The sequence below is a fragment of the Echiichthys vipera genome, assembly GCF_963691815.1.
Source record: "Echiichthys vipera genome assembly, chromosome: 1".
NCBI lineage: Eukaryota > Metazoa > Chordata > Actinopteri > Perciformes > Trachinidae > Echiichthys > Echiichthys vipera.
This window is the reverse complement of record NC_139826.1, coordinates 18,878,049-18,905,693: the sequence shown is the minus strand read 5'-3', so window position 1 is coordinate 18,905,693 and position 27,645 is coordinate 18,878,049. Positions and strand designations below refer to the sequence as shown.

Genomic DNA, 27,645 nt, shown 5'->3' with positions numbered 1-27,645 from the left:
CAAACACGCAGACTCAAAAGGTGAAAACAATAGCAGCATAGCCGTTGTGGCTGGTAACAATCACTGCACAGAAATCATGGCCTCTTGCAACCAGCCCCTGCAAGCTCACAAAGTGCACTTGAGGTCCAATTCCTACTCTTTCTCCCTCTGCCTCATAACCCCCCCCCCCCCCACCTCTCCTTTTCATTCGTCTCACTGCCCCTCTCATCCATGACATCATAAGATAGATTTCCCTTTTAAGAGCATGTGGCTGGCTGGTGCTAAAGCCTACATTAGCTGTGTAAGTGGGCCACCGTTTAACATTAAAAGCCTTTAATTTGCTATAAACTCCTGCACACATGCATTAATAGGCGGTGGTGGTGGGTTATTGTTCCTGTGTGATAGTTTTAAAAAGAAGGCCATTAGCACCTCAGCAGTAGGTTAGAACACAGCCAGGAAAAGGTATTAAAACTACTCATATGTTACTCTTATATACACAGAGAAAAACATAAATACACCTCACTCAGACACACCAACTAGGGAGAGGAGAGATAGGAAGAGAGAGTGGGAGAAATCATGAGAGCGAAGCAGAGCCTGAGTGTGATGGAGAAGGAGAATTTTATCATGGCATAAGGTTTCAGTGGGGGAATGAATTCAAACACTTCATCAATGGAAGATATTTACTTAAATGTAAACACCGCCTTGGGATATCAAAAGTAAAATGTGTGTGTGCGGTAGGTAATCGGTGAGTGGGGCATTTGCATCTGTTTGGCTGTGGATGTGGCTGTGTGTGTGTGTCCTGCGGGGCCAGCCAGAGGGAATAGGTTAATTCTCTCGTCATCTTAGAAACTTCCTGGGCTACCGAAGCAAAGTGACAGCTAATCAACATTGTCATAAATAATCAATGGCCACTCTGAGCAGTCTCACGCACAGACACATGCACACACAGAAAGGCATGTGTGGGTACACACTCACACGCGGGAAAAAAAACACACAAGACTGCCTGGATAATGGGGCCGGCGCTCCCAATGTAATTCTTGGCGCAGGGCTGAATTGGGAAAAGAAGGGAATGAGGCAAGAGGGAAAGGAAGGTAGGGGAGGAAGGGTGACAGGAAAGAGAAGTGAATAAAAAGCGAGACAAGTGATGAGAAGCAAAGGGTCGGGACGGGAATGCCCTCTGGCAGACAATCTAGAATTAGGCAAAATTAAACGTCACACACACATAGTCCTATCTTCTTTCTTCCTTCCTTTCTCTTTCTCTTTCACACACAGAGATAGGGGATTGGAGTACTGCAGGGTGTTATCCCAAGAATTCTATTTGGGGTAAGGAGAAATAAGTCTCTGGAGAGAGAAGGCCAAGGAGAGGGAGCAATGGAGACAGGAGGGAGAGAGAGAAAGGGGAGGAGAGAGGAGCGTATATTTTTACACTCCCATAATTAAAAAAGCAAATCCATCTAAGAAAAAAAAGACACGGATTAATAAAGGTTAAATGAAAATAAACAGATAAATAAAATCTCCGCTCCACTGCTGTCTGTAAGCAAAAGCCAAATCTGATTTGTGTTTTAATGTGTGCGTGTGTGTGTTTGTGTGTGTGTGGTAATGTTTGCGTCTGTCATTGGCATGTCAAATATTTGCTCATTAAATGACACAAACACACATATACAGAGTGCAGTCCTGAGAGAGAGACATGGATGGGATGATAGGAGAGCTTTTAAAACAGGGTGACCCCGATATAAACACACGTACACTCAAATGGGAAAATTTAGGAATTCAAGGGATGATTCATTATGAAGTTGCAACGCAAGTGTATTTGTGCATGTGTGACTTTTACATCTGTGCACGGCACACACTGGCATACATTTGCATTCATGTGTGGATGAAGTGTGCGAGTACATGCTCTCTACCTGCGGTTTGGCAGGAGTCCAGAGTCAGTATAATTCTGGTCACGGTGGTCTCCGGTAAAAATAGTGTGACCGTCTTTGTTCAGTCTGTACCGGGAGATATGTCCGTTAGGCTGGAGAGGCTGATCCCAGTACAGCTCCACCACAGATGTGTTTATGATCAGATGTCTGGGGCTTGACCATACACCTGAGAATTAAAAAAGATAAGGAGAGGAGGAAGTGAGTGTTTTGCACATGAAGTGGCACCTATCATTATTAAGAGACAATTTTCTCTTTATTTTAAACAATCTTAAAAGTAAAAAGGTGCATGAGTTCATGTACAGAAACTTTTCCTGACAAAGAGCTCGCTAATACCAAAGTGTACAAATGTAAATTTTAAACGTTTTTTTTTCATGAACTGAGGAAAGGTTGAATCACTATTTTGTTAACTAGTAGAGAGAAGAAGTGGAGAAGAAGGCAAAGCTTCCTTGTGAGATTATAAGGAAAACAGGAGAGTACAGGCAGGCAGGATATGGTTGCAATGTGTGATTTCATTATTTGAAAATAAAAAGGAACACAAATCTAATTAAAATTTAATCTGTTTACTAATATTGGACACAAACATGCAGCAGATATGTTAATTCTAATCACACATATCAATGTATTTTAGATTATATAAAATGATGAATTGGGCATTTAGACACAAGGATTAAGTGTGAGGAGTGGTGGGACGGAGGAGTTTGAAAAAAGGAAATATAATTTATTTATAACAGAATAAATACAGAGATTAGATATGAAGAAAGAAAGCCAGAAGATGGGTGAGCGACGTAAATGGGTCGGGGGATCCGAAAGGTGCAAAAAGGGCAAAGAATGAGAGATCTAAATGAAATATCGAAATCTCAAACGAGAGATAAATGTGCAATATGTTTCAAGAGGACAAACACGGTGTAAAAAGAAAGGAGACAATAAAAAAGAAACTAGATTCAGGGAGACACGAGAGAGGGAAAAGAGGTGGAGAGGAGTGAGAGAATAACAACAAAATAAGGATTTGTTCCAATGTAGACAATGGTGAGAAGAGAGAGAGCGAGAGAGAGGGAGAGAGAGAGAGAGAGAGAGAGAGAGAGAGAGAGAGAGAGAGAGAGAGAGAGAGAGAGAGAGAGAGAGAGAGAGAGAGAGAGAGAGAAAATGTGAAGGGTAGTTAGAAATAGTAATGGGAGACCAAGAGAAGGATGTGAGATTCAAAAAAGGAGAGCAGTGGGAGGAGAAATGAGAAGTCAAATGAGTGGAGAGGAAAAAGAAAAAAACAGAAATATCTTAGTATTTATCAAAATGAAAATATCTTAAAAGTTCTGATATGGTTCAATTAAAACAAAGCTTTTATAATAATTCATTATATAAACAATATATTTAGAACAGTGTAAAATATTGTTGCCAGTATGTCAACAAATACCCCCAAAATATGCACAAATCATTTGTAAATGTATTATCTTTATTTGGCATTATTGTTCAGAAAATGACTCCTGACATTTTTCTGGATCTGACATCTGACAGGTAGAAGAAACGTCAAGACTTGTGGAATCGGATTGATCACAATTTCAAATAATTGTCTCAACATCAAATCAAACAGAGAATTCCTAAAATTTAAAGATTCTACCGGCAGTGTGTGTGTGTGTGTGCGTGTGTGTGTGTGTGTGTGTGTGTGTGTGTGTGTGTGTGTGTGTGCGTGTACCAGCAGGGGAAGCTTGCAAGGTGCGTCCTGTGGAAGGTAAGCTGGCTCCACATCTGACAGCTGTACAGGCCAGCAGTACAAAACTGTAGTCCGTGTACGGCTGCAAACCTGTGGCACACGGACATGAACACATATATGACGAAAAGATCACAGAGAATGAAAAATCACCCACATATTCTTTTTTCAGTTTTGTTTTTATTCTCTTCATTATAAACTGTGCAGAGGAGATATTCAAAACATGGACAGAAGGATATACAGTATATGGTGATTAAGAGGGAGAGGAGACAGTGAAAAACAGAGAGGAAAGCTTGCCTGGCCTGTATCACAAGCTCTCTTCCCAACCGTTTTCTCTCTTGCTCTCTCTATCCATTTCACTCTCCCTCCCTCTGTTCTTTCCACACTCTCTCAACGGATGGATCCATATCTGTCGGTGTTAAATTATGCATGCCATAACTCAATAATGAAACAACGTAAAGATGGGCAGCCGCGGAACTGACATGGGATAGGACCGGTCCAACGCTGTAATGTCATCAGCTTTTGATCTATGATAATTATGATACCTCGGTATGCGTTTAGGCTACAGTGTCCAGACATGATTTATTTATAGGCACAGGCTTTTCAGTCTAAAAGAAATCACATAGCTACTGAGTGGTCCTTTAACTGCAACCACAGGAAATCAGTTTTTGGTGTTATATTGAACATTTTATAGGATGATATAAATACTGGAGGTTGTTAAACATTTCACATATGTGTCCAAACAAAGTTATCCCTGAGTTAAAACCACTTTCTGGTGATTGAAAACCTTTGTTTCCTTCTGATATACTTTCTGCCTGGTTCTTGATTTATGGTGGATGGATGAGGATGAATGGATGGATGCAAATCCTTAATGTTGTCATGAGGGTTGACTGGATGTTTTATGATCATTCACTTAGCTGACAGCATACAACAGCTTACAAATCAAATTGAAGGGGAAATGAACGAACTAAAACGACTTTATTTCAAAAGGATGAATGCAAAAACAGGCTTTGGCGTTCTATAACACAGTGTGTTGAATTCTTTATTTTTGCCATAAATTTGCACTATTTTAAGTGAAGTAATACAGATTTTACAACATTATTGATTTCTCATAGGTTGGGTAAATATGTTTTAATATTAAGTGCCTTTTTTATACCGACTAATATGTTTTTTTATAACATACAATGTAACTCAAAATATTCAGCATATACAGCATAAGCCATATTCTTTTGAACATAAAAATAAAATGTCTTCAATTTAATGGCTCTCCCTCTGTATGTTAAGTATTGAAGGGTAAATAGCATGTTTCAATGTGTAATTTAATGTCAATGATATTAAAAATAAATTATCAAACCTGTCATTAATGAAAAAAGACTAGATTTTTTACAACATGAAAAATAACATTTTTTATGATTTAGCTAATATTCTAAATGATATACTGGTGTTTCCAACTGTGTATATTTGGAGGTTAAGAGACGGAAAAGGACAACCACCCTGTGTTGATTACACACAGTTTCAAATCGGTTATTGTTACTGCAGCGCACGCACACACACACACACACACACACACACACACACACACACACACACACACACACACACACACACACACACACACACACACACACACACACACACACACACACACACACACACACACACACACACACACACACACACACACACACACACACACACACACACACACAGTCTAATGCACAGCGGAGTGCTTCACAGCGGAGTGCTTCACTACGGTTCCTCACGTCTCTTTCTACTGCTTAGCCTGCTTAACATGCCTCAAAGCCTGCCAAGCTTAACCCAACCTCTGATCAATGTATATGTATGTATTTGTGTGTGTGAGTGCGTGTGCGTGTGCAAATGTTCTCACAATGTTGCACTGTGTTTGGGTTAAATAAAGGAAATCTGCGAGCCATACAAAAGTACTAGGGTTGAAGCGCAATGCTCCGTTACACTACTTAACTGTGCAACTAAGCATGTGTACGTGTGTGCATGCACTTCAGCCATGTCATTTGTTGCAACACTGAATAAACCCATAACCCTTCACTACATTTCTTAATTTTTCAGAAATCAGAATGGGGTTGAAAACTCGACTGTGTAATAATATTTCACACAGACTACAAGTAAACAACTTTATCGGGCAATTGAGACGCACGACAATGGCCTCAGAGGTAATGAGAATTTGAAATTAATGTGAAATCTGTGTGTATGAACATAATATTCAAAATGCTTTAAAGTGTTGTGTGTGCCTATAATTACAGCCTATACTCAGGTCAGGAAGCAGAGGGAAGTGAATTAAGAGCATGCTTGTAAAAGTTATCAATTCTGCCCTCTATAAAAAGAGCAAACAATCAGACACTCAAATAACTAAAAGGCCAAAAAACTCTGAAAATGGAAAATCATCACCTGATTCTCCAACCACTCTGTCTCATGCTATTTCAAATACAAACCAAAACAAACACAATTATGCTGCTCATTCAACACGTGCATGTGCAGATGAATGCAAACAAGAATACACACCTTTAACTGAATAAAACACCTTTGACGTTTCTCTGTGTGTTTTAAATTACCCGTAATACTAAGCCTGAAGAGGGCAGTGTTGGTCTGCTGAAGAAATTACACCACATAGACAATAATGTGTGTGAGTGTGTGTGTGTGTCTGTGTGCGCCCATGCAATGGAAAGAGAGAGCGCGCGCGCGAGAGAGAGAGAGAGAGACAGAGAGAGCTTGGATGTGCATATGTATACATACATGTATGTGAGTGTACCAGTGTATAAACGCGTGCTTATGTGGTTGATTAAGGAAAGTCAGAGGAAACTTCAATTATTTTAACAGCGATCACCGGGAAGTGAAAAACGGGTGGAGGGCGTTTTGATGTGAGCAGCTAGCGGCTCACTAACAGAGTGAGACGAGGCTGTAACTGTCAATGTGAGAGCTGGACACAGTTGAGATCGGTGTGTGTGTCTGTGCAAGAAACAAAGTGAGAGCCTTTAGGAGGAAGACAGAGTAAAGAGTTGAAGCTTACATTCAAGTAAAACATCAAAGAGACACTGTGCATGTCAGAAAAATAACAAAACAAGAGGCATTATTGTGAGACTGTTGCTGTGGATTTATCTTATGTGTGTGTTCGTGTGTGTGCATGTGCGTGTGTGTGTGTGTGTGTGTGAGTGTGTGTGTTTGCGTGCGCTGCGGTAACAATAACTGATTTGAAACTGCATTTTATTGACAGGTTGCCGTTCCTGGTTTGCATTAGACAATATGATAGGTTGATGGGCACAAGCCGCAATACTGTGCCAGTTACCTGATACACCACATAGATGGAGCGACAAAGAGAGAGAGAGAGAGAGAGAGACAGAGACAGAGAGAGAGAGAGAGAGAGAGAGAGAGAGAGAGAGAGAGAGAGAGCCATTACAAAGCCCTCTACTGCCAAGAGGAGAACATGGAGAGGGCCCCCTCAGACAGCTGGTCCTGAGACTCACCTCCTCTAACAGTACAAGACTTCAGGACAGCCTTTACACAATCCGGCCCAATCAAATTACAGCAACAGAAATAGAAAAGTACATTAAGTATTGGACTTCTACATCAAAAACTCAAAACAAACTTCAAACTTTCTGAGCACCGCGACTGAGGAGAAACTGAGAAAGACATTGTCACCTACGCTGTGCTTGTTTCTACTATTCTGCTGTATTAACTGCCATAACATATAAGTCATATTCACATTACTATAGATATTATTTTAGTTACTGGAAGTGTGTCTTTCTCTGTCTTTGTCTTTCTCTGTCCATCTGTCCTTCTTTTCTCTCTTTCTCTCTCCTTTTCTTCTTCCCAACCGGTCAAGACAGAAATTGAATTTAATTGAATTGAATTGACAGAGTCAGTGATCGCAGCCTGGCCAACACAGGCAAACCTCTTTCTTCTCCTCACAGCTCACACAATCGTATAATTCACTGCTCTACTCGATGCGTTTATTTTTTTGGTCTGTTAATTGTTGACCGTTAACAACTCAACTCTATATACAATAGGCCATGGGTTTGTTGTTTTCTACCATTTCCTTGCTCCTTTTATATTTGTTTCGGGATACTTAATGAATAGTGCATATCCATATCCTGTAAATGCATTTTTCCCTCATCTCATTATTGAATTGTATCATCCTTGAATAACTTGAATTGAGAGAGAGAGAGAGAGAGAGGGAGGGAGAGAGAGAGAGAGATGGTAAAGTGAAAGAGAAGATGGAGAAAAGGTGGGAAAGCCAGGCAAGAGAATACCAGAAAAGAGAAATGTGAGGAAAGCTGAGAAAGTCATGAAAGGCTGAAATGGACAGATAAGGGAAAGAGAAGAATGAGAGGAATGGTACAATGAAGGGTAAGACAAGAGAGGGAGTTGAAAAGCAGAGGGTGAGAAAAGAAACAATGAGAAAATAAGAACAACTAAATTTGCTTTATTTGCATGAGAAACAGAAAGATCAAATGATGCATCAAGAAAATGCAAGAGAGAGAGAGAGAGAGAGGGAGAGAGAGAGAGAGAGAGAGAGGGGGAGAGAGAGAGAGAGAGAGAGAGAGAGAGAGAGGGAGAGGGGGAGAGAGAGAGAGAGAGAGGGGGAGAGAGAGAGAGAAAGAGAGAGAGAGAGAGAGAGAGAGAGAGAGAGAGAGAGAGAGAGAGAGGGAAAAGCTTTGATAACACCTCTCCTAAATAATTAAGAGTTTGACTTCCTTTCTGTGGCTCCCTAATGCAAAGACCGTCTGGGATGGAACAATGAGATCAGGTTAAAACACACACACACACACACACACACACACACACACACACACACACACACACACACACACACACACACACACACACACACACACACACACACACACACACACACACACACACACACACACACATTGTACAGTACACACACAAATATGCGTAACATTCACACCTAAAAGTGGACTGTATGCACCGATGAACAAACACAGTGTGGAAGACAAGGCCAGAAAGCTGAAAGTGAAAGGTATGAATGTGAAAAATCTCTAAATTTTTTCGATTTAAATCTTTTCATTTGTGTTGCAAAGGTTAAGTACATCGTTTGACAATATCCTTTACTTTAATTGAATACTGTTGTATATATATATATTTTTTATTTTATAAAACTTGTTTTCAGGGAAAAAATCTTGAAAAGGCAACATTTTTCAACTGAGAAGAGAATCTGTCACGAATGTATCACTCTCATTCCCATTTTGAATCAATGTGAATCTTAATTTCAATTAATTTAGGTTGAAGTAAAAATATAACTACTAATTTGTTTGACCCTGAGAAAAAAAATAAGACGAACCTCATTCTCAGAGAACTGAGCCTGAAAACGTGTACATTTGCTCCAATTTTAGAAGTTACTGGGACGTTGACACTTCTTATAAAGACGTGATCAGGATTAATACATGGATAGAAAAGTTCTCGTATATCTCCTCTCCTATTTCTACATGCATGTACCTATAGCACGGACCAATCCGAGCATGGGACTACAGGGGAAAGGCATTAATAAATAAAAGAACATACTCTTTTCCCTGCTGTTCTGAATTAATAATGAGCCTACAAAAGACCAATTAAACACATGATTAATGTCATAATCTATATAATTGCAGGCAATAATTCATTGTGAGCTAATGATAGCAATACTTAATATCGATTCACATGGGGTGTCTTTGTACAGTAGTGCTTAATTCTTTCTATGAAGTGTTACTTTTCAGGTCTGCTTAAAATGCTATTAATAAGAGTCTATCTCTTGCTTTTCTTAAGGCAATTCATTTATAATGGTAGACACCACAAATTTTAGATTCTGGCATCATAGAGCCAGCTGCTTACTTTGGTCATTTTCATCCTAACAAACTAGTTAGAAGCAACACATTAACACGGATTTTAGGACTACAGAGGAATGATTCAGCGCTTAACTTGCTTAACTTTTAAGGGGGAAGTGACAAAATGCCTTTCCTGTGTGTTAGAGATGTGTTTTTTGTGGAATTGCTTCTGAGATGTAAAACTTTTCGTTGACTGAAGCAAATCACAAATGTGTTTTGTTATATGAGGCACTGTGTTTTTATATCTTTATTATAAAGCAACAGATTCTCTAACTGATTTTTCATAATAATAATAATAATAATAGTACTAATATTATTATGATCATCATTACAACAGTGAATTCATATGAAAGCCTCATGGACCAAAGTAATTTTAATAGAAAATACCCCATCAGATATTTATTGGATCAAATTAAGTTTCAACACTGCAAGAGTGATTCAATCTAAAATCGACATTTTCGTAGCTAAAAAAAGCACATTCATCTCTCCAGTTTCTGTGGTTTGAATGAGTGAGCTCTTTGAGCGTCTGTCTCTGAAGGTGGGAAGAATCTTTGGAGAGATGCAGAGAGGATGAATAATGGCGTATTAAACATTAAGGATGAGGGAGTTGCACAGCAATTATTTCTGTTCATATTTCACTGAAAACACTTAGATACATTCATCCATCTTTTCATCTGTCCCACTCCTTCTTCCTTTTCTCCTTCACTATGTTTCAGTGTCATTCTGTGCACCTTTCACTCCCCTGCCCACCCTCCACCACTCTGTTTTATTTTTTACTGTATTGTTTTGTATTTCAATTTTTAAGTGCACATGAACCGCTTCAACTTACAACACGAGCACATAAAAACTAAACCCTAAAGTGCTATCATACATTCTGTGATTTAAAAAAAAACATTTTCTAACTGAAGGTCTGTCTCCGGAGCTGCCTTCCGCTCTCCTCCTGGCGAAGTAGTAGTCGACTAACTCTTGTCTCATTTATGATTCGACGAACAGTAAATTCATCAGATTAAGCAGTGCCTAAATTGCGATTTTCCTAAACTTCAGTTTGTAGCAACTCCAATTAAACTAGTGCAAGACCAAGCGCGGTCACATCAGGTTGGTGGCCAATTGTCCTGTGCAAGCCTGTGCAAGCTGATCCAATGAAGAGTCAGGGCAGTCCACAGTATGCACGTTTTGCAAGAGTAATAATCATCCGTGCAAAACACAGTGCTCTGTATATGAAGAGCTCTATTCCAAAACAAGATAAAAGCCAAATTTAAAAAAAATGAGTTTTTCATGCCACTTTGTTGCATACAAAACCTTTTCACTGCTTCATCAATGTTTCATGCCAAATCGCCATATTTCCTTGTTTAAAATGGTCCGCAAGATGCAGTTCCTTTCCAAACCGCCACCAGCGCCAAACCTATTTTTAGCCTAAATGCGATACGTCCTCTCGACCAATCAGAATTCAGTGAGCGTTCTATGCGATCCAACATGGAGGCGCTCTGAAGCGGGAGAGTTTTTTGTTTCGTCCGTCCGTTCAACATGTTCAGACTGAGCCAAACCATTTTGACAAGGTAAATTGAATATTAACCATATGTGTGGGTCTAGGTAAAAAATGTAATTTTTCTGAAAACTATTAAAATGGATTTATAGCGTTTTGGAAAAGAGCTCCTCATATACAGTAGTTACATGTATTAAACTAAGATGAATTCTAGTGTTCGGGTTCCTCAACCCTACGTGATTCTGTATATGTATTTTGTGTGTGTATGTGTCTGCATGAGGATACGTTCAAATTAAATAAATTTAATAAAATTCATGTTCCTTCTATTGAATCAGTCTATTGAAAAATTAAGAACAAGAGCAAATACTAAAGGGAGAATTAACAAAGCCTACTTTTTTATAGTTAATAAAAATACAGTATATAAAAGGGTTGTTCTGAGCCGATATGCAGAACTGGTTTTGGACCAAGCTTTGGCTTTTGGCTTTTTTGAATTAATCTGTAATGACCATACAAAGTTGATCCCATTTTCAATCCTGGATCCTGGAATTCCCTTTGAAATCCTTTGTTATTGTAAAATGTTGTTGTGTGTTGTTAAAGCACAAGATTGCAATACATTAAAACAGTGAGTGATTCCTAATGCATACATGTGTTGTTACAAAGACAGCTGCAATGTAGTTAAAAAAAGAGGGAATAAAGGGGAAGAGAGAGAGACAGAGAGAGAAAGATAAAGGGGGAGAGAGAAACTGCCCCAGTAGTGGTTTTGGCTGAATACGCAGGGTTTTCCAGTGTCTCACTGGGGGACAGGGGAATTTCACACACGCATGCTGGTTGCTTACACTGGCACATGGCACTGGTACAGTATTACAGCACATTACCATCTCTATTTGTCATTGTTTGCTTTTCCTCATGCCTACACATACAAACACACATGCTCATGAACACAAAACTCCTGACCATACAAGCCAACCACAGGCACCGTGGGAATAGTCTATTGGCTACTGGCAAAGCCGATGTCTGGTCTGAGTCCAAGACAGAGCAGAGAGCAGAGCTGTGCAGGGAAAATGTCACTGAAATTCAGCTTCAAAAGATGATCACTTGGTTCTTTCACGTTTAAAATGTAATATATAAGAATCAAACCAGCTTTTAAACACTTTGAAAATTTAAATTTGAAGTTAGTTAACTATTCTGATTTCAGAAGTAGGTACGTATGTATATTGCAATTACTGTATATTCTCTGTGTCTAAGATGTTCATGTTTTTATACAAACAACAAATGTTTGTGTCTACATGTAAGTAAGTATGTGTGTGTGTGTGTGTGTTGTGACTGATGGCAGAAGGCCAGCAACACAGCTCCTCCTCAGGGTAGATAAAACAAGACTCACAAATCACCCGGTCCTGACACCACCGTGTTTGTGTGCAGATCTACAATATTAAGACAAGCCAACACTTCTGTTTATCTGTACGTGTACTTGTTTTGTACTTGGTTCCAGACTGCTGTGTTGTACTCATATTTTAGTTTTTCTCATGTGTGTTTCTATGTACAGTACGTGAGCCTAAGCTTGTGAGTGTCTACTATTTTTGAGTGTGCTTCTTGTGTTTTTATTTCTTTTATGTATGTTCATGTGAGTGTGTTTGTGTCTGCATAAGGAGCTGTGCCAGAGAGAGCGTGGTGGGAATCAGGTGTAAATTCAGTCCTCAGATGGCTGCCAGAAACCAGCAGACATAAATATATGCATGTGTGAGGTGAGGAGGCATGGAAAGAAATAAGAGGTGCAGGAACAAGAAGAGGAGAGGAAGAAAAGAAAGCTACGGGAGGAGGAGGGAACAGGAAAAGGAGATAGGGCCAGGAACTAAAATAGGAAGAGTTGAGGAATGGAGAAAAAGTGAAGGAAAAGTGAGGAATTGATAATCAGAGAATTTTACCAGTCACAGTGTAATTTCTGGGCCCATCAATGTGTGTAAATATGGCTCCGACACCAGTCTGATTCAGGTGATACCAATGTATTTTTCCATTGGGACGAGTCGGTTCAGACCAGCTCACATGGAGAGACGATGGGCTTAAAGCTGTTACCACTGGAGGCTGCACGCCCTCTGGGTCTCCCTGGACTGTCACTGCCACCACCTAAACACACACACACAAACACAAACACACACACACACACACACACACACACACACACACACACACACACACACACACACAAATTTAAATCCAAAATTTAACACATTTCTGATATTTTATAGAATTTAAAGGTGTAGATAACAGATGGATTTCTGCTCTGACTATTTCTGATTGTAATTTACATGATCACAACCCAAAAAAGACTCTTTCTAAGGTAATAAAGACCCTCTTGACGACAGAGAAAGACATTTGCTGGTGATTTAATTTATTTCCCAAATAATAAAAAAGAAAGGTAAAATGTGGACAGCTAAACATTTTATGTTATAACCTGCTGCCAAATATGTCCCAAAACAGAAAATGCATAGAACGAAAACAACTATCACCTATCCACAACCTGCATTATGGGAAAAACATGCTACGTATACATACATATTGTTCATTGGCTCAACTATTTTGAATAAAAAAATAATATACCCACGTATGAGTTAACTCCAACAACTTAACACTATTTGTTGAAGTTACATAAGAGTGTGTAAAAACTACTTATAATCAAATATTGCATACATTTGGAACATACATTGGAAATCGATCAGGAGGTATGCAAGTTCATCTGTGGGGATCCCTCAGACCAAAAAGGTTGGGAACCACTGCTTTACACTTCTGTTTATGTGTATACAGTATATTGCCAAGTCTACCTAGAGCAGTACACCAATGAGGGAGTGGAGACTAAGAGTTTCTTGCTTCCACTTTAAGCATTATCTCTCCAGAACACTACTCACTAGTTGACCTACTCTATCGCCCTAACATTTTTGCATGACAATGAATCCAACTAAAAGCTGCTTCAATGCAAAAAAAAAAAGAGAAATAAATAATCATTGCTTTTTAGAACACTGTTGTAAGTGACCATCTTATTGTAAATTCCTTGTGTAGTATCTGTGGGCCCCTGTGAATGCAGGGTGGATGTGGAGACCACAGATTCACAGGGCAATCTTCTGCTAATGGCAACAGGGATATCCTGCCTTAATAGACTGTCACTAGCACTTCCTCTACCTGTCCCACACAGTGGTATGCAATTAGAAGACTGCTACTACAACTAAGGAGACACACGCATGTGCACACACATAAACAGACACACACACACACACACACACACACACACATAAAACACACACATAAACACACACACACACACACACACACACACACACACACACACACACACACACACACACACACACACACACACACACACACACACACACACACACACACACACACACACACACACACACACACACACACACACACCCACACACACACACACAGGTACATGCAGGTAGTTAGAAGAGATGCAACGTAAAAGGAGGCGAAGAAGAAGAAGAAGAAGAAGAAGAAGAAGAAGAAGATGATGCAGGAGTGCTTCAGTGTGCTGTTGTCTGTCAAGCTTTAGCTCAAATGTAAAGATAAAAGCTTTAAAACCATCCAACCAGCTACCATATGTAAGTTTACCCTAAATACATTTAACTTAGCACAAAGTTCACTCTGCTTTGGTGGACCACTTAACTCTGACATGTACAGGAATTAGGACCCAGGGTATGTTGATACAGAGACATTAAATTGAAATGTGGAAGCTCAGGAGACAGAAGCACCTGGGAAATCCAGGTTCCCTTTGAGGTGCAGCTGACTAGTGATTAAGATTGTCTCCATATTTTCAAACTTCTGTTTAATACTAGAATAGAAAAAAATACTCAATATCTCTTTTGATACAGCAACAGAAAGTAAAAAAAGAAAAATCTGTCGCACACAAAATGGGATATTTTTTTAATTTTGTATTGTATTTGGTATGATTTCTTGTTTTCTCTAATGTTGCTTCATTTGTAAACAAGGGACCAGGTCATTTTCTTCCTCGTTGTTTTGTCTGTACAGCCTTGGGTTGTAAATCTGACTGCAGATCTATCTATGGCTTTGGTACTTCGGTACCATTATTAATGGTAATCACATAATTTTAAACACATGGTATCGAGTGATACTACCCGTCTCTATTTAATCATTCATTTGTGGTTTGTTTTATATGTAAACATGATATACAGTAGAATCATTAAAGCTCAGAAAAATACAAAATATATGCTTACATTTCACCTGTGTAATGAAAAACTGCATACATGAAAGCATGTCTCATTAGATACTCTTAATCTAACATTTCTTTCTGTACACAAAATAATGGAACTTGAAAATGGGATTGTGAGAGACATTTGGGGGGATGTTTGACACCAACTGACACCAAATGACAGTTGTTGTAAAAAAGAAACCGGTGTTTGGACAGTGGAAAGGAGTGAGGATGATAGCAGTAAAGAAAGAGACAACAGTTGGGAGAAACTGAAGAGTGTGGCGTTGGGATCAGGGCAATGACAGCAGACAAATTGGAGAGAAACCAGGACAAAAGGATTCGAAGACAGAGGAGGACCAATCGCTCTTCCTCCCTCTCTAAGTGACCAACTGTATTAGATCAGCACCTTCTGTTGTCACAGCAGGTGTGTGCCTGTGTTTGTTTGTCTGTGCCTGTGTGTGTGTGAGTATGTGAGGGGGCTGATGCCAGGTAATTGCAGTGGTGTATTAGGTTAGCCCAAGTTATCCCATAATTGGGACTGTTTGGCCAATTTTCACTGGTGTACAAACTAATCCAACTCACTCCTTTTCCAACCTCTGCTCGGAGTGTGTGTGCTTCTATGTACAAAGATACGTGTGTGTATGTGTGTGTGTGTGTGTGTGTGTGTGTGAGAGAGAGAGGGAGGTAGACAGAGAGAGCATGGAAGATTGAGTTTGTGGTGTAACTGTGTATGGCTTTAGGAGGGTATGAACCTAGGGGCCTACCCTACTTGAACCCGCAAAATTTCGAAATGCCCGAAACACGGCAGAAATTTTGGGCCTGAGCCCACTGCTCTTATATGAAGAGGACAATAGTGGTCACACATAAAGCTGTGTTCATTCTGATTAACAGGGGATATACTGTATGTATAAACAGTGGCAATACTACATCATTAAGGAAAATAATAATTACATTCTATAAGTGCAGCAGAGAGCAGAGCAGATCAACTACACACTAGTACTACACTAGCTTCATTGATTATTTTAGAAGCTAAATGTTTAGTTCTGCTACCTCTGTCAAGTTCATAAGTGAAGTTTTTAGTTTTGCTGCTTAGGGGGATACTTTGCACGCCGCAGAATGGACCTCCACTGTTGGAGATAAATGGCGATAGTTTACGTGAACAGATGAACTGTGTTTGTATCCTTCAGTAGCACTAGTGTGCAGAGCAGATTGTCTTCTGTATGATAAAAATATTAAATAGTCCAATAAAAACTTCCTTTATTTCTCCTCATATTTCATTTGAGCAAAAAAGCTCAAGCAAGGAGGCATTTACCTACTTAGTGTGCCCAGAGGGAAATGGTAGAAAATTTTACAAAGCAGATGATCAAACAAATCCGATATTAAGATGTGTTTCTTCAGAAACTACAGTTCAATGTTGAGTGAATACAGGACTTAATGTCACATGGCCATTATTACTGTGAAGTAAGTAGTTGTTTGTTTGCACATTATCCCTGTTGACTTTGGACTTAGTTATGTCTTTCTGCATACTAATGGTCACATATCCTTTAATGCAGCTTTAAAATAAATGCACAGCTTGACTGTGTAGCGTTGGATTTTTCTCAGGTTCACCCACTCTTTGTATTGGTCTCTCTGCTCTTGCTCTAAAAAGTTACCACTTGATGATGACCATAAACATATACTACTGGCTACTTACAAAGGACAGCCTCATACAGTACATCCTGAATTTGCAGGTATGAGAGCCAAGCAAGGGTGATATTTGGAGATATTAACAAATCAGTATATACTATCACTGTAACACATTTACAAAAACGTTAGGAATGCCTAAAACAATAACAGAACAATATACATAATGGGAAAGCCTCCAAGAATGTTACTATATTCTTCTTTCTCTCTCTTGTATCTCTCTGACCATTAACCACTCCTTCCTTTGTCTGTCCTACATCCATCCATTCATATTCCAATCATGTCACCATTCTCCACAGCATTCATTTATTGTTTACATTAATCCATCCATCATCTATTTATCTATCAAACCCTTGCAACCTGTTCAACCAACTCCACCTCCATCTCACCCTCTCGTCCATCCACCTCTTCAGTGACACATATACAGACTTCATCTTTACGTAACAATGTGCTCATCAAAATAATTAGATGTAAAAGCCATAAAGACAGTTTTCAACTTGAGCTTCCTCACCCCTAAGCCGGAGAAATTAATTGTTGTGGTGATATCAGCTCTGCTACAGCCAGAGAGATAGCGGGGGGGGGGGGGGGGGGTTCTGTGTGAAGCTATTATGGACGCTATCACAAATATCAGGGAAGCTCAGCAAAGCCAGAGTCACGGGGAGAACAGAAACAAGGCTAAATAAAAACGTGTTCCGACATGGAACAACATCACACAGTAATGTCTTAACAAAGGTCAGACACAGGTTTAAAATGTGTAAAGTATCACCTGCAGAACAACTGAGCACCTCAGTTACGATGTAAACAACATCTGAGGAAGCTTTTATCAGAGGGTAAAAGGGCATTTAGCTGAAAGGCCACTGGTCGAACAATGGATCAGATGAGCGACCAACTGCAGAAGACCAATGCTGCAAGTTTATTTTATTCAATATAATTATTTACCCATTTCTTTTCTCCAATTTTTTCTCTCGTTTGGTTTTGATCTTTCTCTGTTTGTAAAACTGTTGATAGGACAACGGACTCTTCTGTGTGTACTATGAGACATATATTGTTATATATTATCGTATCACAAATGTATAATTCTAGCTCATCTCATGTGGAGAGCTGTGTTTAACAAGTTTCTTTTGTGAAAAGCACAAAAAACAAGTGTTAAAAAAGAAATGCACCCCCTTTCAGTATGCATTTTTCTTAATGTAATGTTCTCTTCAAGTTCCTTCTCTCTTTCACGCACACATGCACACCATCTGACCTTTTTTTTTTTATACATTCTCTTTTAATTGTTCAGCCTAAATTAAAGGACTGAACTAAACTACATAGTAAAGTGGTGCTTAGTTCAGTGAAGCTCAGTCCATCTTTAGAGGAGCCATTAGATAATTATACAGGGAAGTAATGTCTTTATGAAATGGAGTGCTACAACAGAGTAAGGTTTGGAAAAAGGGAGTGTGTGAAAGAGAAAGAGCTCTACATGGAGGGATGGCAGGACAGAGACAGTCAGATGGCACAGAGTAGAAATCAGACATTCCCTTTCCAATTTTAGGTGCAATAAGTAATTTTTAGTATGATAGTATGTTCTTTTTGTACAAAATATCTACAATATGTTGCTTATCAGGTTTGTGTTTGCTTTAAATGGTCCAATCTCAAAGCACCTCTTAAGCCGTAGACTCCTAAAAACTTTAATACTAATAAATACTTGGTCATTTATTTGTGAGAAATGTAAGCAAAAGATCAGCCATATAATCTGCTTATGAGCTAATACTGTGATACAGCATATAAAATGTTAGTCTGACACAGTAGAACTGTAACAGCACTGACACAAACACACATGTAGTCTTACCTGTGTACTGTCAGTACAACCAGCTCGGTTACAGACTCTAAGCTGGTAACTGTATTCCTGGAAAGGCCTGATCCCACCCACATCAACAAATCTGTTTTCATCACCACGGTAACGCTCTTGTCCATCCCGCAGTATAATATAGTGGGTGATGTCACCTGGTAAAAAAGAAAAAGTAGTTTTGGATAATCAAAGTATACAAATGTCTTGCCTAATTGATATTTAAGCCAAAATCTACATTATGAATACTTCTCTACTTAAGATAATTCAACTGAACCACATCTGCAGAGAAGGGGATTTTTACTGATACATGCACACACACATACACACCATTAAGCCTGGCAGGTGCTTGCCATAGCAACTGTATGATGTCATCTCGTTCATCTAAGCGACTCCAGCGGGGCGGTGCCACTCCCCATGGTTTGTCTTCACTGGTGGTCACGGTTGTAACATCACTGGAGCCTCGTCCAAAGCTGTTCCAGCCCCTCACTCTGTACTCATAGGTGGTGAAGGGCTCCAGATCAGAGTCTAGTGGAGAGTAAGGAACGTACAGTAGGAAGGAAAGAAGAAGGGGAGCCAGGAAGATTAAAAATAATTTAAATCTGTCACAAAGATTGTCAATACATTGATTAATGAATGATCATACCGCATGAAACATGGCAGATATGTAAATCTGAAATAACATGTAGCAATAGATCCATCTTTGATATTGTGCGTACTGGGAGTTATATTGCCGATGTAAGCACACTTTATATGAACATTATATCACATATATGCACAATCGCTGGTGCTTAGTTGTAAGGCTCATGCCGTTACTGAAGCATTCTGGGAGATTGTGATAGCCCTTCTGGTGAGGTATAAATATAGGAACATATATACATACAGATGCACTTCCATAAGCTCACATGTGCATTATTTTAGGAGTGTTAAGGGACTGCTGCTGTAAATGAGACCGTGTTTTAACCGCCAGTCTGGGACTCTTGTCTTTACTACTGTTATAACTGAAGCAGCAAAACATGTGACACACAGTGACACGCATGTAAATATAACATAACTAAATATAACATAACTAAATGTGTGCATAAATACAGGCCTAAAAATTAGATTTCTGTGTTTAAACTAATTCGAACTAAAATAATTCCAAAAAGTAAAAATATAATTTGGGTGTGGACAATACAGTGTATATTTACAGCACTTATTGCGCATGTGGAGCTTTCTGTGTAAGATCTACCTAAGGATTTTCCCCAGAGAAGTATACCATGATACGCTGCATGTGTGTGTATGTGTGCATGAGAAACATCTGGTGTATGGTGGGTGGCGACAGCTTTATGTGCCTCTGCCCAGATGGTGTCACAGCATTGCCTAGAAACTCTTATCCTAACCGCCACGTGCTGCCCCCCCCCCCCCCCCCCCCACACACACACACACACATAAAGACTGTAAAAGATACACATTAACACAACCACATTCCCTACAGAAGCACACTTAAATGGTAACTAACTGGACACTATCACTCACTCACACACACACACACACACACACACACACACACAAAATTAGTCTTGATTAAACAGACATAACTACCCAGATAAATAATGGGTGAACGGACTGAAAATCCTGAAAAACATGGCCACAAAAACCAACAAGCACATAGACCTTCTACTCCCTTTGAGCTGATAAATAGTAGAGAACGTTGAAATGCCATTTAAACGCCCATCTCAAAGTTTTAATGACACACGTGTACAGTGCAGAGAGAGTCACCACATTAACAGCTATCAATGTACACTGCAACAGCTGTCTTGGTGTGTGTCTCGGAGCGTGTGGAAGGGCATCTGTCTGTAAAGCCCCTTGACTGCAGTAGCTGACACATTTAGAGTAAGTGCAGTATTGGTTTCCGCAGGGTCGAAATTTCTATGAGCGCCGTGTTTCACAGACGGCTATTTTGTGTATTTGTTTTTCTTCATAGTGAAGCAGGGATAAAAATGTTATGAATGGTCAAAATGTTTAAAACTAAAAGACATCAGACATACAAAGGCATGCTGACGCTAGAAAAGATCAAGATCAAAAAGTAAACTTTAATTAAGCTGAATGGTGATGCTGCTGATTTTAGGCATTAATTTCGTCTCCATGTTTTAACTACAACAGCATGTGAAGTTGTGTAAGGTCTGAAAAAACTACTTTTAATATTTTGTTATAAGGAGTGATGATAAAACAGGCAAGTTTGTTTGGTGTCAGCTGTCCCCTTATGTATAGAAAAGCTACACTCAACACAAATGTTAAACATTAAAGGTCCCATAGTATGGTTATTTTCATGTTCATTGTATTTTGGGTTTCTAATGGAACATGTTTACATGCTTTAATGTTCACATGAACACATTATTTTTCTCATACTGTCTATCTGAATATACGTGTATTCACACTCTGTCTGATATGCTCCATTTTAGCGTCTGTCTCTTTAAGACCCTCCAGAAAAAGCCCAATCTTCTCTGATCGGTCAACATTATCAGGTTTTCTGCATCCGCACTCTTGCCGTCTCTGCACTGTCACTGCAGTCAGGGAATGACTGTAACAGCTCTGTACGTTCTACCTATATACTGTATGTATAGTATCATTGTGACATCACAGCCGCACAGAAGTCCTAGCGGCTCGTTTAAAGGCCCAGTTTCTGAATATAGGCTGTGTGCATTTCTCTGTGGATTGAGCATTTTGTTACTTTCACAGTATTTATATAGCACCTCGACCTGCTTTATATTAAAAAGATTGAAATCTCACTTTTTACAACGTGAGGCCTTTAAAGAAATACAATTTATAGAAAAATAAAATATACTAATTACTAGGGAAAAGACTTATGTTGGTTATCTGCAGTTTTTTTTCCATTTAACATGCACTCAATCACAAAGAATACCTGTATAGGTGAATCTGTTGGCATCTCCGCTGTACACAACCTCTTCATGTGACGGGCACAGACTTCCCTCAGTGTGCGTGTGACTGTATTCCTCTACCATTTTGTATGGGATATCCCTTCTGTTTGTATGTGTATACAGGCCCCCAGTGAGAGTTTCATGAGTGGTGTTGATGGAGTATGTTGTGGAGGGTGTGTCAGGGTGTGTGTGTGCAGACAAGACCCATGTGCAGGCGGTCGTAGATGGATCGAGGTCACAGGAACCACAGTAAGCTGTAGATGCTGCAGTTACAGGACAAACAGCGCCCTGCAAACACTGGTGCTGTGCAGAGGAAAGAAGGAGACGGATAAAGAAAGGGAGTAAAAGAAGAGTTTAAGAGTGGGAGGAGTTAAATAGTAAGAGAGCAGTAAAGAGCAAAGTTAGGGGAGGAGGAAAAAACTGTGTCTCTAACACACATGAACATGCAGAATGCAGCTATGTAAGTGTATGTGTGTGGTAAGTATGGTCCTTAATGACATCATTAGAGCTAATGAGAGTTTCTACCCTTTGTCCCTGTGTGCATGTGCCTCTGTTTGTGTATGTGTGTATGCGTGTGCCTGTCTCATGCTGACTGAGGAACACACAAACACCACATGACCCCGGCTGATAAATGGGAGATGGCCCAGTCCCCAACTCCTGATGTGACAATGACTGTGAGTGTGGGAGAGGGAGAGAAGTTTTATCGGCCAATATCCACTGGACATTTAAAGGCCAGATATTTTCTTTCTGCCAGAGAAGCTCGCGTTTCTGACGTGTGGAAGTCTCTCATCATTTTAATGCTGGTATTTATTGGCAATTCATATAAATATCATATTTATAGTTGCATTTCAATTGTTTCATTTTGGGGTTTTTGTGCAAATTGAGCTGTGTTGACAAGTTATGTCGCTTCTCTTTTGACTTCCACTAATATGCACTTTGCAGGGAATACAGATCAATCATAGATAAGCTGCAATGAGCATATGTAAAAATGTGAATTAAACTGTGATTGTAAAATGCAAACAATGACATGAAAACAAAGCTACCAATATTGGAAATGTGACTGCTGAAGAAGAGACTGCTAGAAGATGCTTTTAAAATACTTCTAGTGGACATTTAAAACACAGAGAATAATGTTATAAACAAACTACACCACGGTCACATGACTACGTTACCACCAATAAGCTTCCAACTAATTTTGTGTTCGGGGTGATTGCGTTTAATGCCCCCGACAAACTCTGTAGTCTTGTTTAGTCATTAGTTAGAAACTGCCTTTTTAAAGACATGTACAAGCTTCAAATTATTTACTGATGTATTTTATGTTGTAGAACAAAACATGACAATCTCTTTAGCTTATGTTAATCACAGACTTAATTTCGGACATCTAATCAAAAAACAGTTCAATTCAAAACAAGGGAATTGGAACGGCTGCACTGTCTGTTAATGTACTAAATTAACTGAAAAAGAAAACTCTCACATCCTGTTTGCTGTTCAACTCGCTACTTCAGGCTGCAAAGATTAACCTATCATTCTTCGCGAAAATCTTGATATTGGTTTGGGGACAATGACATGGCTGGATGGATAGCTAGATGCTAGCTGTTTTGGTTTTAAACATCTGTCAAATTATATTTACGGTGTGTCAACAGAAGGCCATGTAACTGACTTTGAATCTAAACTATCTAACTATCTTCCGTTGCAAAATTGTATCTTATGTCCGTCCTATTTATTGGTGCTATGAACAATGTTTCATTACATAAGAACCTTATGGGATGGGAATGATTGTTCCAGGTATTAGTCAAACCCTAAAGTGTTACCAGTGAGTTATTCTTTGAAAAAAACTTGAGCTTTTGATTGCATAACACATGAAAACATAAATTAATGGTCTTTATTTGGCAATTGAATATGCTATAAACTGATTATACCCTTAAAGGTGTCCTATATCAGAATTAATGGACTCTGGCGGAGGAAACTCTGAACTGCACGTCGGACAGTTCTGGGCTTCCATCGTCCATTAATTCCTGATATAGGACACCTCGTTGGACATTAACCCGCTTATACCATGGTCAAGTATAAGCCATTTATTTATTAGTGTGTAGACATAAACACAAATACACAGACACACCACGCATATTATCTCACTCACACACACACACACACACACACACACACACACACACACACACACACACACACACACACACACACACACACACACACACACACACACACACACACACACACACACACACACACACACACACACACACACACACACACACACACACACACACACCTGTATCAACAATCCGGGTGTGGGTTTGTCAGCACAGATGTGTCGCTGAGGGTCATAGCCAATCCCATTGCAGCATGCCTCTTCCTGATGTATGACCTTTGACCCACAGCACTGCAGTGTCACTGTGGCATTGCCAGTAGGGTGCATTGTGGGATATCCATTATTACCCACACAGCAGAGAGAGGTTGAAGAGTTTATATACTCCTGTCCACAGCAGATGAAACCTAAAGACAAGAAAACATGCACTATATAATTGTTATAAAATACATTTTTGATCTTACTGTAGCAGGAAATGATCTCTTATAGAACACCTTCAACTGCTCATTTACAGTCAAAAACTGACAAGTGTCTTTTAAGTCTCAAATGAATCAGTTCTGACTTCTTGAAATTTAATTTTGCTGCAAATGTATTACACACATCACTTATCAACTACATGATGTGGTTATATCTTTGTAGTCAGCAGTGATGTCTGAAATCATTATGTGTCCCTGTATAATAAAGAATATTGTCCTTTTTTCTCTAATCACTGCTTCTTGTCCTCCTCTACTTACAGTATCTAATACTACTCATCTTATTATGCTGCCTCTTTCATCTCCTTTCACCACCTCACGCTTTTCTGTCTTTTCTCCTCCTCTTGCAATAAACTATCTTCTCTCCTCAATCCCTTGACCTCTTGTTTTATGCTCCCCATACTGTAAAAAGATCCAGGTCATGCTGGACCTTATTCTCGACTCTACACTTCCCAAACTCCCCTTTCCTCTTCTTTCAACCCCTATTTTCCCACCTGCACAGAGCTGCTCTGAATATTAGTGTGCATCTTCTCTTATCTACTCTTATATACATCCTCTTCTCCTCCCCTGCGTGCCTCTTTCCCCTCCTGTATCCATCTCTTCATACAGCAGTAATATTCAGACTGTGCTGTCGAAAGAGAGCAGCGAAAGGAAGTGTGCTTTTCTGAGAGCTGCCATCTCTGACAGTGATAGGTGATGTCTTTCTGCTACCACTTCACCTTCAGCAGCAAGGTGACATTTAAAATACATGCTATCACTCTATTTCCCTGTAAATGTTTTGCAGCTGAATATCAAATTTCAAGCATGTTTCCTCATATTCTCCAGCGCTTCATATTGCAAATTCAAATAACTTGAGTCACTTTGAATGATTGAAAAATTAAAACTATTTTAGTGACAACAGACTTCCACTAGCTGTAAAAATGGCAGGAATTCAGATGGAAGAATTTAATTTGCTTTTTTATTACACCCCACATAAAAATAATCAATTGGGCAAACAGCAGCAATGCTGGAGCCAGTGTGACATATTTTCTGGTCATGTATTAAACTACAAACATTCTAGGAGAATGTATACTGTCATTGCCATGGATTTTGTTCAGTGTAACACAAACTGAAAAATAAATATATACAAATAAAAAAAAGTTCTAGTTCCTGCACATTTGAGGTACAGTAGAAAGACTCATTGTTAATGTTGAAAGTAACGTTTTGATGTACAGAACTGTAAAAATGCTTCTACTTTATTCTGGTTAGAAAAGCTGCTAAAACCTTTGGGATAGAATGTCATTCTAGTTAAACGACTAAGCCTACCTACATGTTTTAATACTATACTGGCTTACACACAAATATGATACCACCACTACCCCAAGAGAAGTTCAGTGTGTGTTAGATTAAGGTTAGGTCATAGACATGAGGGGCAGCAGCTCTTACAGAGGGGCTACAAAACTAATGAAAGCTGAAGATTAAATTGAGTAAACATGGGGCCTTCTCTCCTGCGGCTCTCCTAATAACACAAGTTGAGCCAATCTGGTTACTTTGACGTCTTAGCTTAGTTGAGGGCGAGGACTGTCAAGCTTGGGCCTTGCAATGGATTAGTGCTATATTATTGTCCTGCTATAACACTGAGTCAGCAAAGTAACCCCCTGCTGTGAGGATGCATTGGAAATACAAATGAGCATGGCATGGCACGGCAGAGCTCAACTAAAATATCATAACTGTGCCGATGGAAAAAAAAGGCAAATCATATTTTAATGAGTCCAATGGAAAAAGCTTCTAATTTTGAGTCAGACTGAAATATTACAAATCCCCCCTCTGTCTTTTGTGATTATTTGGTTAATTTTTTTAAATAATCTAACTTTCATGAGGTATTTAGCAAATTCATCCTAACAGTTGATGACATGCTGATCTGTGGCACTATCTACCCCCAGCTGTGTTGCCCATTTTATTTGACAGCACTCATTAAACACTAAGTCATTGCTTAGTACCATGGCCTCGCCCTTTAATGGGGCTGCAGCTAGTTGTGGAGTGATAAATAACTTATTGTTTAACAACCCAATCAGCATTCACCATTTGCACACATGAACTGCTTCTCATTTAAGCAATCATCTCCCTTAAAGGCCAAATGTGGAGTATAGCACATATTTTCTCCTGTGGTGCTGCAGTACATTAGATCCTCACCGCATCCATCACAGGAAACATGTGACAGGAAAATGCATGTGTATGTATGTGTGTGTGATTGTGTGACATAAAGGCAGTCTGACGGCTAGTAACTCACTTAGCAGCGGCAGCTGTTGCAGAGCGGGGGATTGGTGGCCAATTCCCCGAGCGCCTTACTTCAGCTTCAATGACGTGCAAATAAACAGCTCAACACTTTTCCAAAATAGCTTCTCTCCACTCATCCCTCGTCCTCGCAGTATCCTCACCTCTACTCCTCCCTTCCGTCCAGACAGCAGGCCTTCTGCAACTCACAGTTTTACTCATTTGTCTCCCCTCCATTTACTCCCTAGCAGTCCGACTGTTTTTCCATGCATCGTTGCATGGCTCTGTTTAAACTGCCTGCATGTGTTGACTCTCTCTTGTGCTTTTCTGACTAGGAAATGCCAACTTTACTTGACCTGAAGTTCAGGAGTTAGCTCCTGCTGCTTCTCCACACTCCATCTGTTGTTTCCCGTTTTTCTTCTTTATTCCCTGCAACTTTAACCTATATAAGTCTCACCATCTCCACAACTGTCTTTGTCTTCTCTACCTTCTTTAGTTCATCCATATTATACCTTCTTACACCCTCTTTTTCTCTCTCCAAAATGCTTTATTTTAGCTTTTTTCTCTTCCTCATTTCCACTTCCTTTTCCTCTTTCCCTTCCACTATTGTCGCTGTCGCTCTCTTTCTTTCTTTCTCTCTCTCTCTCTCTCTCTCTCTCTCACTGCATCTATTAAGTTCATAGTTCTATGTCGTTTCTTGACTGTTCTGCAGCTCAACTTCGCTATTGAATGATCACCTATTCAGTAGAAATCCAATCCCTGTCTTTGTAAGCGTTATCTGTGTATGGGTGTGTGTGACATGCTTGTACATTTGTGTTTTCAAATACAAACCTACTATTTTCTCTTCCTCTCTGTAAGCTGTGTGTGTTTTTGAATGCGTGTGCGTGTTAACAACATTTTATTACACACCTCTTGTTTTCTCTCTTGCATTGCAGAATGCTTCAGCCCTAATCTTCAGATTTACGTTGGATTTGCATACATTCGTTAATAGCATCAGTAGCGCCGCGTCAACACAAGGTGCTTAGACAACGTGAATTATTATTAGGGTTTCAGTCATTCTACTTAATGATAAGTCAATATTTAGCCCTGCCAATGAACTACTGATAAAAATGTGTGTTGTGGATTAGGGTTATCCGAGCTCTCTAGGAGACCAAAACCCCTCCACAACTTTAAACAAACCAAACACTTTTAAATACCTGAATATATTA

General features: G+C 39.5%; 1 protein-coding gene across 1 annotated transcript in view; it reads right to left on the bottom strand.

Moving 5' to 3' along the window:
• ush2a (Usher syndrome 2A (autosomal recessive, mild)) overlaps positions 1-27,645 on the bottom strand; it is a gene marked incomplete at both ends in the record, with an annotated part of 216,414 nt that overhangs the window by 38,633 nt on the left and 150,136 nt on the right. Inside the window, 7 exons of the mRNA XM_083919953.1 lie at positions 1,884-2,067; positions 3,589-3,696; positions 12,867-13,065; positions 18,687-18,841; positions 19,014-19,211; positions 21,589-21,907; positions 23,895-24,118. Of these exons, the coding sequence (XP_083776079.1) occupies positions 1,884-2,067; positions 3,589-3,696; positions 12,867-13,065; positions 18,687-18,841; positions 19,014-19,211; positions 21,589-21,907; positions 23,895-24,118 (1,387 nt within the window). The remainder of the gene's footprint in view (positions 1-1,883; positions 2,068-3,588; positions 3,697-12,866; positions 13,066-18,686; positions 18,842-19,013; positions 19,212-21,588; positions 21,908-23,894; positions 24,119-27,645) is intronic.